Genomic DNA, 15,343 nt, shown 5'->3' on the forward strand with positions numbered 1-15,343 from the left:
GGCTGAGCGCACCTGGGATGGGCGGGGCGTGAGCGGAAGTCTGGGGGTCGGGACCCGGAAGTGCAGGTGAGCGCAGGCGCAGACGCATCTGTCGAGCGCCGAGCTATTGATCGGGAACGCCCCGCCCCTGGCTCCATCTTCGGGACCTGCGAGCCCGCCCAGGTACTCGGGGCTGGGAAGCGGGAAAGGGGCGGCTGTCTTGGGCCAGTGCGTCGCCGCGCCACGGAAGGCTCCTGTCTTGCGTCCCGAGCCTCGTCACTCATGTTGGAGCTCCCCTCCCGGCAGCCTGATTCCCCTGGCTGCCCAGGCTCCCAGGGCCTCGGCCGTTCCTATGAGCTGGCCTTCCTGAGCGGTAGCGCAGCCGCTGGTGACAGTCCCAAACCAAGGACCCTACCCTCTCCTCAGCCGGGGTCTTGCGTGGGCTTTAGCGAGGGCTATCCGTTCCTCTTTTTTTGTTTGTTTATTTTACCAGAGCACTGCTCAGCTCTGGCTTGTGGCGGTGTGGGGGATTGAACCTGGGACTTGAGAGCTCAGGCATGAAAGTCTCTTTTGCATAACCATTATGCTATACCCCCACCCTGTTCCTTTTTTTTTTTTTTAATTCCCAGAGCACTGTTCTGCTTTGGTTTATGGTGGGTGGTACAGGAAATTGAACCTGGGACCTTGGAGCCACAAACACGAGAGTCTCTTTGTATAAACTTTACACTATCTACTCTTATCCAGGAACAATATTCTTTTTTTTTTTTTTTAAAGATTTTTATTTATTTATTTATGAGAAAGATAGGGAGAGAGAAAGAACCAGACATCACTCTGGTACATGTGCTGCCAGGGATTGAACTCAGGACCTCATGCTTGAGAGTCTAGTGCCTTAGCCACTGCGCCACCTCCTGGACCACATATATATTTTTTTTAATATTTATTTTCCTTTTTGTTGCCCTTTTTTTTTTATTGTTGTTGTTATTGATGTCGTTGTTGTTGGATAGGACAGAGAGAAATGGAGAGAGGAGGGGAAGACAGAGAGGAGGAAAGATAGACACCTGCAGACCTGCTTCACCGCCTGTGAAGCGACTCCCCTGCAGGTGGGGAGCCGGGGTTCGAACCGGGATCCTTATGTCGGTCCTTGCGCTTTGCGCCACATGCGCTTAACCCTCCCCCAGGAACAATATTCTTAACCTATTTCAGCTTTATTTATTTAGTAATGGTCGACAAGACCGTAGGACAAGAAAGGTGCAGTTCCCACCATCAGAGTTCTATATCCCATCCCCTGCATTGGAAGCTTTTCTATTCTTTATCCCTCCAAAACGTCTGGATCTGTTTAGCTGCTATTATAATCTCCCTAATCAGGCAGGGTCCTCCCATGGGCTTCTGCTTCTCTTCCTCAGCCCATTGCTCTGCTGGGAGCCCCAAGAGCTTGCCCTAACCCCCCTCCCTGCACTCTACCCCCCAACCCTACTAGTTCCTGTGTTTGAGTGAAGCCCAGACTCCTGCTGACTTGTAGGTGCAGTGCAGTTGGACCCCACTTGCTTCTGTCCCTCCCCAGGACAACCTTTGCTCAAAATTCACACACACCCCCAACCCTAGCTGGTGTGTTCCACCAAGTTCATTCCTTTGTGAAACCTTTGTGGTCTGTACTTCAGGTCTTTGTCCTCTGCACCCTGGTCACCTGCTCACAGCAGCCTGTCCTGAGCACAATCCAGGCAGCGCCCTCCCTTGTGCCCACCTCTGCAGCTCTCCTGGCCTTCATGGCAGTGTCCTGTGTGCTCACAGCTGTTCCTCAGTTGTTCTGATGAAGGGATGAGCCTTTGGGAAACCTCGGGGCTCCAGGCCAAGAATTTGAAGGTGTTAGGGTTTCCTTCAGTCACTGGCTCTGCCTCCAGGTCTCTGCCTTGCTGACTGAACCTGTAGGATGTTTCACGGGATCCCAGCCACTCCAGGCATGGGAGGTAAGTGGGGATCCAGGTACCTAGAGGGCCCATGTTCTCAGCCCCTGGTAGAGAGCCAGAAAAGAACTATGGCGTGTGTGTGTGTGTGTGTGTGTGTGTATGTGTGTATTTTCTGTGTCTCCCAACATTTAATAATCTTAGCAAGTAACCGTGTGTGGTGCAGTTTGTCATGGGAGCCCAGAGACCTTTAGGGTTGACTGGGCATCTAGAATCACCAAGCCAGGGGAAAATTCACAAGATCTGTGACATTTATGCCCCTTCCCTGAGCCAGAAACTCAGCACAGTGACCCTGCTATGGTGTGAGGCAGTAGAAAGGAATGGGGATGGGGGGAGGGGTGAGGGGGCTAGGGATTCAAATCCTCCAGCTTGCCCAGGGCTCTTTGTAACACAGGGGAGACCTGGGAAGGAGAACTGACATGGGGTGGTATCTCACTGCTGCCTCTCTTCCTATTCTGTTGCAGCCCCAAGTAACAAGCCAGAACTATATGAGGTGAGTGCCAGATGCCCACAGAGTTGGCAGTTGTCAACAGCAAACATGGCTTTTTGTCATGTCAGCTACTGGCTGACATAGGGCCCTCTCTCCCACAGGAAGTGAAGCTATACAAGAATGCCCGGGAACGGGAGAAGTGAGTCTGCATCTCTGGCCCCAGCCCCCTACACCAAGCGTTGGCAGGGTGGGACCAGGCTGGAAATGGTTGCCCCTGGAAGTCTCTACCAGAGGTAGGGGGGAGGTAGGCTCAGAGCCCCGGGAACATGGTGGGCTGATGACCACCTCCTTTCAGGTATGACAATATGGCAGAGCTGTTCGCTGTTGTGAAGACCATGCAGGCCCTGGAGAAGGCGTACATCAAGGACTGTGTCACCCCCAATGAGTGAGGCCACTGCCCTGAGTGCTCAGTAGGGAGCTCAGACAGGAGCTAGAATCTGGACTGGGAGTCCGTGTGGCCCTTCTTTCCAGTCAGGCTGGGCAGGTGCCCAGTTTTCAGTCAGAGAGTCCAGGTGGTGCATTGGAGTGTCCCAGTGGCTGAGGTCCTGCTGCCATGCATTGGGATCCTGTCCTGGAGTCCCCAGCCCCAGAATACTAGAGTTCTCATTGAGAACATGTCAGAAGACAAGCAGCAGAGTAAGGGAGGCCAGCAGAGATGGTGTTGGCCAGGCCTGGCCTCTCAGAAGTACTTTGCTCAAGGAGACAGGCCTGCCCACAGTGCCGTGGAGGGCGACCGGCTTGTTCCAGGACAGAAAATAAGACAGGCCAGCCAGGCCTCTCCCCAGGGCTGGTGTGCATGGCTCAGGCCTGGTCCCATGTGCTGAGTGTATCTTGGCCACCCCGGCCTACTTCCTATTCCTTTGGATAGGCCTAACTTTCTTGGCCCTCACTGACCCACCCGTCACTGACCCACCTCTCACTCATTACCCCACTCTCTACAACAGTTGCTCTGTCACTGGCCTCCAGGATGGCTCACCTGAGTGGTGTGTCTGCTGTGTCATGTGCACAGTCCAGGTTCAAACTAGCCCCCGCCACATTGGAGGAAGATTCAGTGCTGTGTTAAATCTCTCTCTGTCTGTCTCAGAGTTACCCAGAGTAGTGATGCCCAGTAACAATAACAAACAAGAGCTATTGTATCTCTCTCAGGGTGTGGGCTCAGGGAAGTGGCTGACCGTCTTTCTAGGTACACCGCAGCCTGCTCCCGGCTCCTTGTCCAGTATAAAGCAGCCTTTCGACAGGTTCAGGGCTCAGAGATCAGCTCCATTGATGAATTCTGCCGCAAGTTCCGAGTCAGTGAGCTTGTACCTCTGCTCCTGGGGGAGGTGGGAGGGGTGGGAACCGGACTGCCCACTCCAGCCTCCAAGAGGCCTGGCACCCACGGCCCCCTTTGTCATCAGCTGGACTGCCCACTCGCCATGGAGAGGATCAAGGAGGACCGACCCATCACCATCAAGGACGACAAGGGCAACCTTAACCGCTGCATCGCTGATGTGGTCTCGGTAGGTCCCTTGGTCTCCTCGGGGCCCTGCACTTGCACCCACTGGGTGTGAGCCCCCATTAGGTAACAGACTCTTCCTAGGGCATGTCCAGCAAGTCCTGAAACCCCTCCGCAGCCTGAGGCCCTCATAGAGCAGGCACAGGGTTCTTTCTAGGATCTTGGCCTCCACACACTGCAGCCCTGGGGCATAACAGAGCAGGGCTCTACTTGGAGAGGAACCTGGGGAGCCAGGTGGTGTGCACCCAGTTAAGCACATACACCACCAGGCACCGGGACCCGGGTTTGAGCCCTGCTCTTCACCTGCAGGGAGGACGCTTCACGAATGGTGAAGCAGGTCTGTAGCTGTCTGTCTTTCTCCCTATCTCCCCTCCCCTCCCCTCCTGATTCTCTCTCTTCTGTTTAATAAAATAGAAAAATAATGGCCGCCAGGAGTGGTGGATTCCTAGTGCTGACACCTACCCCCAGCGATAACCCTGAAGGCAAGAGAGAGAGAGGAACTTGAGTGACTGGACAGCTGAAGCAAGGGCAGGAAGGGAGAGGGTCCAGCCTGCTCCACTCTCAGAGCTCCCACACTGCCCCCAGGATGGATCACACGCCTCACATGTTTACTTTCCCCCCAGCTTTTCATCACGGTGATGGACAAACTGCGCCTGGAAATTCGCGCAATGGACGAGGTGGGGCTTAGGCGATCAGGGGGTGGGATGTTGGGGGGGGGGGCGTGGGACTCAGCCAGTCTAGGCTGGTCTCATCTGCCTGGGTGCGTGCAGATCCAACCTGACCTTCGAGAGCTGATGGAGACCATGCACCGTATGAGTCACCTGCCCCCTGACTTTGAAGGCCGCCAGACAGTCAACCAGTGGTGAGTGCCCCTTTGCCATGCGGTCCCAGTCCCCCTGGCTGGTGAGTACTCAGCACTCCTCCCCTCCCACCAGGCTGCAGACCCTGAGTGGCATGTCGGCCTCTGATGAACTGGATGACTCCCAAGTGCGCCAGATGCTCTTCGACCTGGAGTCAGCGTACAATGCCTTCAACCGCTTCTTACACGCCTGAAGCCCCCAACCCCACGGTCCTGCACTGGGTGGGGTGCCCAAAGGGGGGCCGCTTAAGCCTCCCAGGATGGTTTCTTCTCCCTGGAATACCCGCATGCAACTAGCTGTCTATAACAGCCTGTCTGTGTGTCTGCCTGGTCTCAACTCCAAACCACCTCCTTGAAATAAAGATGGAGATTTCTTTTTCCTTTTTCTTTTCTTTTCTTTTTTTTTTTTTTTTTTTGTTTGTTTGTTAGTGATTTAATAATGATTTACAAAATTTTGAGATAATGGGTATAATTCCACATTGTTCCAACCAGGAGAGTTCTGTATCCCCATCCCCTCCATTGAAAACTGCAATAGTTCTCCCAAGGTCACAGATATTGGTTGACTGTTATTTATGTGTGTGTGTGTGTGTGTGTGTGTGTGTACACATATATTTTTTGCTCTTTTAAATTTTTAAAAATTTCTTTATCTTGGGTAGAGACAAAAAAATTGAGAGTAGATTGAGAGACACCTGAAGCAGTATTTCACTACTCATGAAACTTTCCTGCTGTGAACTGTTAAGTACTACTAGGTACACCACTGCCAGGCTCTCCTCCTCTCCCTTCTCCTTCTTACTTATGAAAGAAAGATACACACAGAGACCACTGCTGGGGCTGTGCTGGGGATTGAACCTGAGACCTCAGATATGAAAGTCTTTTGCAGAACCATGCTCCATCTATGGTGGTACCAGTGAACCTAGGCCCTCTGAGCCTCAGGCATTTAAGTGCTTTTCTGTCTCCCCACCCTTATTTATTTTCATGAAAGAGAGAAACTAAAGTTTCAGCTCTGGTATAGCTAAGTGTCAAGGAACCTAGGACCTTTGAGGCCTCAGGCATGAGAGCCTGGAACTATCACTGGTGCTATCTCCCTGGCCCAGAGATGAAAATGTCTTAACTTCCTTGTTGGACTGCTCTGCCCAGGCCAAATTGCCCTCTGCCCTCTGCCCTCGGGATCCCGCTTGCTGTCCCTGAGCACATAGTTGGTTCAGCCAATCAGGAGCGGCATCCTTGCCTGGAGGCACTGCCTCTCTGCACACGGAAGCAGCTAGAGTATGGCCATAGCCAGCCAGTACTTCACAGGCAGCACCTGTTCAAGTCTGGCAGAGAACTCATGGTGGGGAGTTTGTCCTTCACAAGAGTGAAGCCTTTGTCCAGACTGGGTGAGGAACAGCAGGCTGCAGGTGTGCAGGGATGGACGTGAGCTCAGATTAGCAGCTTCATCTGGGCACTAGTGACAGGTGACTGCCCTCAACCTGCCAGCTGATACTTGTCTGTACCCTCACACTTAATGGGCACACAGAAAACCTCAGGGCTCTGGATGGATTCCAAGTGTATTCATATTTTAGCAACTGTGGCATCAGTGCAAGGACTAACAGGGTTTAACTGGAGCATCCCCTGTATGGTGCTTCTTAGCCTTCAGAGTCCCTAAAAAGGCTGGATAAATAATCTAATAACTTTCATGCCTGATGCTCCAAGGTCCTAGGTTCAATCTCAGGCACCACCATGAGCCAGAGCTAATCACTGCTCTGGTTAAAAACAATAAAAGGGGAGTCAGGCGGTAGCGCAGCCGGTAAAGCGCACGTGGCGCAAAGTGCAAAGACTGGTATAAGGATCCTGGTTCGAGCCCCCGGCTCCCCACCTGCAGGGGAGTCGCTTCACAAGGGGTGAAGCAGGTCTGCAGGTGTTTATCTTTCTCTCCTCCTCTCTGTCTTCCCCTCCTCTCTCCATTTCTCTCCTATCCAACAACAGTGACAGCAATAACAACAATAATAATAATGATGATAAACAACAAGGGCAACAAAAGGGAATTTTTTTTTTAAATCCATAAAATAGTGACATTGACCAGGAGAAGTGAGCAGGGTTCCACTGAGGGGCAGGATTGCCCATTGTAATCCTTTTGAGGGAGGGAATACAGGGGTGTTCCCTTCTTCTACTGCTGTTGTTATTTAACCAGAGCACTTTTTTTTCACCAGGGTTATTTCTTGTGCTCAGTGCCAGCACCACAAACCCACTGCTCCTTGCGGCCATTCCCTTCCCCCCTTCTTTTTCTATTTATTTTTTATTTGACAGAGCACTATTACACTCTGGTTTTTGGTGGTGCTGGGGATTGAACCTGAGAAGTCACTTGATTTTCATTGTTTGTTTTTGCCACCAAGGTTATTTATGGGGCTCAGTGGTGCCAACACTATGAATCCATCACTCCTGGTGACCATTCTTTTTTTTTTTTTTTTTCCAGTTTTATTTAACAGGACAGAGAGACTTTGGGGGAGAGAGAAAGACAACTACAAACCTGTTTCACTGCTCATGAAGCATCCCCCCTTGCCAGTGGTGGGGAGTGGGGACTCTAACCTGAGTCCTTGAGCATAGTAATTTGTGCACTTAACTGGGTGTACTGCTGCCCAGCCTCCACTCACTTGTTCTTTATGAGTCAGAGTCAGCAGAGGCACAGTAACAGGCTTGAGATTAAGACCAGCTGTGGGTGGGGAGGGCCCATCAGGTCTGGGTTCAGGGGAGTGAATGCAGATTCATGGGCCTGAGCTGGCCCCAAGATGGAGGCACTTCTGTTCAAATGTGGCCACCTATGGGGCAAGCTGGGGGCATACCATAGCTGTTTGTATAGGGTGCAGTCTGCAAGGAGGACTGGCAGTGGGTGGCTAGAAATGGGTCTCAGAGGGAAGTGTGAGTACCTGGGATCCTAGTCTTGGCTCCAGAACTGGCATATGTCCTTGTTTGCCCACAAAATCAAAGTTTTGGGAGTCATCTGACCCCACCCCCATTCCCCAGGGTCAGACTCTCAGGTCCCACTTAGGGTCCAGGAATGTTCCACAGACCAGCACAGAGGAGCTGGGCAGGATAAGCACTTGACCCCGGCTCAGTCTTTGGCCCTGGTTGTCGGAGAGCCACGTGGAACTAGGGACAGAGTCCTAAGCCTCTCAGCTGCTCTGATTTCCCCTCCACCCCAACCACTACACCCCACTGGGCTCAGGGTCAGGGAGAGACCTGACCACCCACATTCTCTACAATGCAGACCTGCCCTGAGGCGGGGGGGGGGGGGGGGTGTTCACTCCCTGGGGTCTGCCCCTTTCCCCAGACTGCCAACTAGGCAGAGATAAGGTCTAGGGTTCAAAGGCCAGCCAGGGAGCAGCAGGAATGGGAGTTACATGGCCTCTCCCAGCACCTAGGCTCCCTTGTTTGTTTGGGGCTTGGACCTTCTGGGAATCTCCCTCAGAGAGCTTTGGGAAAGGAAGCTGCTTTCAGCTGCCATCTCCACTGTTCCCTCCGGCTGGCTGTAGTCTCTCAACCCCTACCCTCATCCCACTCTCCAACCGGAAATACAAAGGGTGTGTGTGGGGCTGGGGGGGTTGAGGGGGAGTGTGGCTCTGACTAAGCAGTTTGTATCTGGGAACCCAAGGAAAGGGGCAGGAAAGGATAGAAGGAATGCCTCTAATGGGGCCTCACCGAACCTCAACCCCAGATGCCCTTGCTGACAGGGTCACAGAGGGGCCACCACAGGCCTAGGGGGAGCGGAAGGGTGAGCCCAGCCCGCAGTTTTAGAAAGGACAGTGGGCAGGCTAGGACAACCAGCCAGGGGAAGGGGCCCAGCCCTTGCCCCACAGGCAGTAGGGAGGATCCGCCACTGGAATGGCTAACCTGCAGCCAATCACAGTGCCCTGTAGGAAATACCTAGGAGAGATCCTTGTGCCTGGGGCGGGTGGGTCGAGCCCAACCCCAGCCCAGCACCAGGCAGCCAGCTCTGTCCCAGCACTACATCCCAAGGAGGAGAATCAATCAGGAGGAGATTTGAGCAGAGCAAAGCAGGCCACCTGAGTATGGAGGTCCTGGCCCGACTCATGCAGGGGCTGCTGCTGGCTGTGTTGGTGGTGATCCCGACAGCTCAGCCTGGCCTTCTGCTGTCCATGCTGTCTTCGTCATCGGATCAGGGCACTCTGGACCGGGAGGTGCTGGGCAGCCTGTTAAATACGCTTGCGGCCCGTGTGCACTGCCTTGACGGGCCGTGTGGAAAGGTAACTGCCCCACCCGAAGATCCCCCAGCCCTACCGCTCCACCCCACTGGGAGGCAGCACCAAGAGGGAAGGAGGGCGGGCGGGCAGGCAGGCTTCGGGCAAACTCCAGGAGGCGGGCCAGGCCAGGGGGCAGATCTCTGGCCCTGCCTACAGCCTACAACCTAGCCCCCTCCTGGCCTGGGGCTCACAGGCCTGCCTCCTGGGCAGTATGAGAGGCACCCTAAAACCCCCTCTGTGTACCAGCCTTGATCTGAGGGGGGAGGACAGGGAGGGAGGCTGAGCCCTGCCTACTGTACCCTGAACCTGTCTCTGCCCACAGTGCCTGTCTATGGAGGCAGTGCTGGCCCTGGGAGACCTCCAGTCTCCACAGCTCCCCCCAAGACTGGAGGTCAAACATGTGGCCCGCTTCAGCGCTGCCATTACCCTCTACCTCAGCAACCCAGAGCTCACCTGTATGGACATCGAGGATGGCTTCTGGGCCACCCGTGCTGACAACCTCCTGGACCTGCTGGGTAAACCCAGCACCCTGACTTCATGCCTGAATGAGCTGCTGCATAGAATCCAGGACAAGGCAGCAGACCCACCCACTGAGGAGGCGGTGAGAGCCCTGACAGAGGAGGACCCAGGGTCCCAGAGAGGGGACTGCGTAGGGTGGGACATTCCACCAACCTGGCCTGAGGACTTTGGGGTTCATAAGTAGAAAAGGGGAAGGCCTGTACTAGCCCCAGGAGGGACCCTCACCTGGGCTGGAGGTGGTGAAGGGTGCAATTTGGCCTGTATTGTTGGTGTCCAAGTGGCACTAGGGACCATAGGAGAGCAAGATGGCCACACTGAGGCTCAGCCCCTCTCCTTCCCAGGAATGTGTGGACCTACACCAGTTGCTGGAGGAGGCAGTGAGGGCTGGGGCCCCTGGCAACCCTGGCCTGATCCTGGCTGCACTGTTGGACCATGCCAGGAATGGGTCCTGCTTCCAGGCCCTGCCCACTCCCCAGTATTTTGTGGACTTCGTGTTCAGGCAGTACAGTGGAAATGCTTCCAATATGACACTGGCTGGTGAGGCTTGAACCATGGAGCTGGGAGGGCCTGGACTCCTAGCGTCCACATCAATGGGGTGCTCAGGGTTGAGCTCATAAGTACTATATGATGACTGTGTTCTCTGCAGAGCTGGAAGTCTTGATGCAGCACCTGGGGATAGGTGGAGAGGCAGAGAGCTATGATGGCCATGACAGTGACCACAGCCATGGTCATGACCACCAAGACCGTGACAGCCAGGACAAACACCATAAGCATGAGCATGAGAACGAGCACGCCCATCACCACCAGGAATACCATGGTTCCCTGAGGAAGAAGATGAAGCGACACAGGGATGTGCCCTACTTCACCCCCAACGGCAGTTCCAACGTGTGGGATACAGTGAGTAGCCTATGCTTCCCCCCACCACCAGTCTTGGAGAAAGAGGGGTTGCACTACCACCTAGTCTGGTGTCTGACCCTTGCGTCCTGTACCCCCAGTTGTGCCTGAGTGCCAGGGACCTGATGACTGTGTATAAGATCTCTGAGCAAGCTGGGGTGAGCCCTGAGGATTGGGCAAAGCTGAGCCCTGCCCTGCTCCAACAACAACTGAGTGGTGCCTGCAGCCTGCCACACAGGGTCTCCATGGAGGGCCGGCTCAGCCAGGCAGAGCGTGAGTACTTGCCCCCTGCAGACTTCCCTGGGTGTACCCAGGAGTGTTGGCAGCATGGCAAAGGACTGGGAAATCTGGGCAGACCTGGGCTGGACTGGTGATAAAAACTGATGTCTAAATGAAATGGGGGGGAGCCTTAAGGAAATGTGGGGGCCCATGATGGGCAGAGTGGGGCTCCGGTGCTTGAGGGCCTAGGTGAGCACATCCTGGCCTGCATCGACCACCAGAGCTCTAGGTTTCCCTGCCCCCACATACTCTCCCCTGGGAAGCAGTGGTTGGGTGCTGGTCCTGAGAAGAGGCTCTCAGCTGCTGCCCTTCGACCCCCAGAGTACCTCTACGGCTCGCTGGCCACACTGCTCATCTGCTTCTCTGCATTGTTCGGTCTTCTGCTTCTGACCTGCTCAAGCTGTAGCACTGCAACCCACTATGTCCTCCAGACCTTTCTGGGCATGGCTGTGGGGGCACTCACTGGAGACGCCTTCCTGCACTTGATGCCCAAGGTGGGCCTGACCCACTCAGGTCATCCTCCCTTACCAGCGGGTCCCAGCCCCCTCCTCCCAGGGTTCCCCTTTTCCTACCCCCCCACTTCTCTCCCTGTCTGGGAAGGCTGAGATCCCAAGGCACTCAACCCAGTACCCTGTCCCCCAGGTGCTCGGGCTGCACGTGCACACCGTGGAGGACCACAGCCACCATGATGACAACTCACAACCCACCTGGCGCCTCCTGGCCATGCTTGGTGGTCTCTATGTCTTCTTCCTGTTTGAGAATTTGTTCAATCTCTTGCTGCCTGTGGATGCTGAGGAGGTCAGGCCCACCCAGACTCTGTGCTTGATGGGTTAGTGGGTGGATGGGTGAAAGCGTATCAAGCCTGAGTCATTGTCTCCACAGGACCCAAAGGACGAGTCCTACAACCATAGTGGGCACAGCCACAGTGTGTCTCTGCAGCTATCGCCCAGCGAGATCCGGGTGTCTAAACAACTTCATGAGGGTTCCCATGCAGATCTGGTGAGAAGGCACCCCAGTGTCTCTACCCCTTTAGGGCTCCCTCACAAAACCACTTCCAATGCCTGCACTGTGAGCCCTACCCATAGGCACTGTTCCTAATTTCTTTGCTGATCTGGGGGGGACCCACCTCAGTTACATATAGGGACCCACCCCTCCCAGCCTAGGGGCTCATTCTACCTGGTTTCTTCTAGGTGTCAGAGGAAAACCCAGAGCTGCTGAACGCAGCACCTCCCAAACTGAGCTCAGGTGAGTTTGGAGAGAGGACTCGGTAAAGCTGGTGTCTAGGAGTCGGGCGGTAGCGCAGCGTGTTAAGCGCACATGGCACAAAGTGCAAGGACCGGCGTAAAGATCCTGCTTCGAGCCCCCGGCTCCCCACCTGCAGGGGAGTCGCTTCACAGGCGGTGAAGCAGGTCTGCAGGTGTCTCTCTTTTTCTCCTCCTCTCTCCATTTCTCTCTGTCCTAACAATGACATCAATAACAACAATAATAACTACAACAACAATGAAAAACAACAAGGGCAACAAAAAGCGAAAATAAACAAAAAAAAGCTGGGTGTCCAGGGTCTTGTGGTTAGCAGGGCCCGGGCCAGGAGGCGAGGGACAAGGCAGACAATGATTCTCCATGAACATGCCCGCAGAGCTGAGGCTGCTACCCTACATGATCACAGTGGGTGACGCGGTGCACAACTTCGCAGACGGGCTGGCCATCGGCGCCGCCTTCTCGTCCTCTTGGAAGACCGGGCTGGCCACCTCACTGGCTGTGTTCTGCCATGAGGTGCCCCATGAGCTGGGTGAGCCTGGTTGCGGGTATGGAGCCCACAGTGCGCAGGGCCCGTGGTGGAAGGCGGAGTTAATTGAATGTGGGTGGGACTTAAGCCGGCGGGGGCGGAGCCCGAGGGGCGTGGCTCTGATCTGCCCCCGCCCCCCCACAGGAGACTTCGCGGCCCTGCTCCACGTGGGGCTGTCTGTGCGCCGCGCCCTGCTCCTGAACTTGGTCTCGGCGCTCACCGCCTTCACCGGCCTTTACTTGGCGCTCGCGGTTGGTGTCAACGTAGATGGCGAGTCGTGGATCCTGGCCATAGCCACTGGTCTCTTCCTCTACGTAGCGCTCTGCGACATGGTCAGGCTGGGGACGCGGGAAAAACTGTCCTGGGGCGGGAGGTGGGCCCAGGGACTGAGCGGGCCACTGACCACGGTGCCCTGCGTCTTCAGCTTCCTGCCATGCTGAATGCCCGGGACTCGAGACCTTGGCTCCTCTTCCTTCTGCACAACGTAGGCCTGCTGGGCGGCTGGATAATCCTGCTGTTGCTGTCGTTGTATGAGGACAACATCATCCTCTGAGAGTTCCTTGAGCCTTGATCCTGCCTCCTGACCCGGTGCTAGCTTAGCTCTTCAGACCTAGCAGCGGTTCCTGATCCTGCAACCCTGAGCCTAAAGCCTCTGTGATTTGAGCCCGGAACCTCCTTCCTGCAACAAACCCCGCCCCACACCCTGTTGCAATAAAAACATTCCTGTCCTTGGAGTCTAATCTATCTCCTCTCTGGGAGAGAAGCAGCTTTACCAAGAATGTCTCAAAGTGGGGCAGAGCCTTGACCCTGATGACCAGCAGAGTTTCATTGAGGACAGTCAGCCCCTGTCTCCTCCTCTGAGGTGTGGAGGCCTGTTTGGGAAGCAGAGAAAAGCTGCAGGGGCCAGGCATGGGAAGTACCTTGATGGGATGAGTGTTGATTTACAGGCACGGAGTTCTACATTTAATCCCAGGAGCCACATGTACCAGAGTAATGCTCTGGTTCTCTTTCTCTCAGAAAGAAGGAAAGAAAAGAAGAGAAAAACAGCAGCAACTGTGGGTAGCAGGTGGACCCTGTCTCCGATCAGGATTCAAACTTATGTGGAACAAAGCACAGCAATTTATATGACTCACACAGATGGGAGCTTACTTTTCACTCATAAAAATGGGTCTAGTGAGCTGAGGAGACTTTGGTGCCCGAAGTTCCAACATCCCAGATTCAGTCCCCAGCACCACTCTAAACCAGAGCTGACCGGCGATTTGGTTAAAACAGACAAGAAACAAGGGGCTGGGTGGTGGTGGTGCACCTGGTTGAGTGCACATGTTACAGTGTGCCATGAACTGGGCTCGAGCCCCTGTAGGGAGAAAGCTTTGCCAGTAGTGAAGCAATATTACAGGTGTCTCTCTGTCCTCCCTCTATTACCCCCTTCCCTCTCAATTCCTGGCTGTCTATCCCATAAAGATTTAAAAAAAAAAAAAAAGCAGAGATAATCAGAGCACATTATGTGCAGCCCTTGCTCTGAATGCTCCACTGTCCTTAGCAGAAGCACTAGCCTTGTGCTGCAGAAAGTTCTCTGGAGCAAACTTGGTGGCTTAGAGAAGGACAAATTGAGGGTGGACCTGACTGGAGAACTTGTGGCAGTGGGTGCACAGTGTATATGTGCTGGGGTTTGCTCTGAGACAGGAACACCAGGAGGCTTTTGGGGGACTCTGGACTAGTTGGGGTTTATTTCTGCTGTCTCTTTCCTTGAGGGCCCTCTGCATTGCTCTCGTAAAGGCAGACTTGGAGGAGGGAAGAATTGCCTTTTCCTGTCATGAGCGAGATTCTGAATATATTTACTTACTGCCAGAACACTGCTTAACTCTGGCTTATGGTGTTGCTGGGGATTGAGCCTGGGAAGTCAGAGCCTCAGCCACTTAAGTCATTTTGCTTGATGACTATGCTGTTCCCCCGGTTTGAGCGAGATTCTGTATGATGATGGACCCTGAGTCTGGCAGGGGACTGGCTCAGTGTCCGCCTACTGGGTGGGGCACCCCTATCTAGGCCCCCGCCCTGCCTTCTGCCCAGCTTATTATTTTTTTTATTATTAAGACTTTTTTTCTTTTTTAAAATTTTTTAACCAGAGCACTGTTCAGCTCTGGCGTATGGTGGTGCGGGGGGATTGAACCTAGTACTTTGGAGCCTCAGGCATGACACTGTTTGCATAACCATTATGCTATCTACCCTCAGCCCTCTGCCCAGTTTCTTTAGTGCCTTTAGAAAATATTTATTTGAAATGACATAGTGGGGGTTGTATTGTTAAATGGGAAACTGGGGAATGTTATGCGTGTACAAACTATTGTATTTACTGTTGAATGTAAAACATTAATTCCCCAATAAAGAAATAAATTTAAAAGTATATATTTATTTAGGGGTCAGGCGGTAGTGCAGCAGATTAAGCGCAGGTGGCGCAAAGCATAAGGACCAACGTAAGGATCCCGGTTCGAGCCCCCGGCTCCCCAGGTGAAGCAAGTCTGCAGGTGTCTTTCTCTCCCCCTCTCTGTCTTCCCCTCGTCTCTCCATTTCTCTCTGTCCTATCCCACAACGACGAAGACATCAGTAACAACAACAATAATGACAACAATAAAACAAGGGCAACAAAGGGGAAAATAAATTTTAAAAATATTTATTTTTATTTTATTTTATCAGAACACTGCACAGCTGGCTTATGGGGAGCAGGAAACTGAACTGGGACCTCGGAGGCTCAGGCATAAGAGTAGGTTGCATCTCCATTACGCTATCTCCCCCACCCTCGGCAGCGCTTTTGTAGCGCGACCAAGGATTGGACCCGCTCGAGGGTGTGG

At 53.9% G+C, this 15,343-nt stretch overlaps 2 protein-coding genes across 3 annotated transcripts; both read left to right on the forward strand.

The window, feature by feature from the left end:
- Nucleotides 1–63: 63 nt before the first annotated feature.
- Nucleotides 64–5,169, forward strand: VPS28 (VPS28 subunit of ESCRT-I). Of its 2 annotated transcripts, XM_007516031.3 has the most exons (10): nt 64–162; nt 1,878–1,943; nt 2,405–2,433; nt 2,532–2,569; nt 2,726–2,815; nt 3,614–3,719; nt 3,828–3,929; nt 4,549–4,602; nt 4,696–4,787; nt 4,861–5,169. In XM_007516031.3, the coding sequence occupies exons 2-10, from the start codon at nt 1,907–1,909 to the stop codon at nt 4,976–4,978; spliced, it is 666 nt and encodes a 221-aa protein (XP_007516093.1). In that variant the 5' UTR covers nt 64–162; nt 1,878–1,906; the 3' UTR covers nt 4,979–5,169. The 2 variants fall into 2 exon arrangements, with proteins under 2 accessions (XP_007516093.1, XP_060053325.1); XM_060197342.1 differs by lacking the exon at nt 64–162 and having other exon boundaries at nt 1,872–1,943; nt 2,515–2,569.
- Nucleotides 5,170–8,395: 3,226 nt separating this feature from the next.
- Nucleotides 8,396–13,234, forward strand: SLC39A4 (solute carrier family 39 member 4). The gene is made up of 12 exons (XM_016185175.2): nt 8,396–9,025; nt 9,345–9,623; nt 9,883–10,078; nt 10,188–10,438; nt 10,537–10,708; nt 11,036–11,208; nt 11,357–11,512; nt 11,597–11,713; nt 11,905–11,959; nt 12,351–12,503; nt 12,645–12,832; nt 12,925–13,234. The coding sequence occupies exons 1-12, from the start codon at nt 8,831–8,833 to the stop codon at nt 13,051–13,053; spliced, it is 2,064 nt and encodes a 687-aa protein (XP_016040661.1). The 5' UTR covers nt 8,396–8,830; the 3' UTR covers nt 13,054–13,234.
- The last annotated feature ends 2,109 nt before the right edge of the window (nt 13,235–15,343 follow it).

Source organism: Erinaceus europaeus, chromosome 1, assembly GCF_950295315.1.
Source record: "Erinaceus europaeus chromosome 1, mEriEur2.1, whole genome shotgun sequence".
Lineage (NCBI taxonomy): Eukaryota > Metazoa > Chordata > Mammalia > Eulipotyphla > Erinaceidae > Erinaceus > Erinaceus europaeus.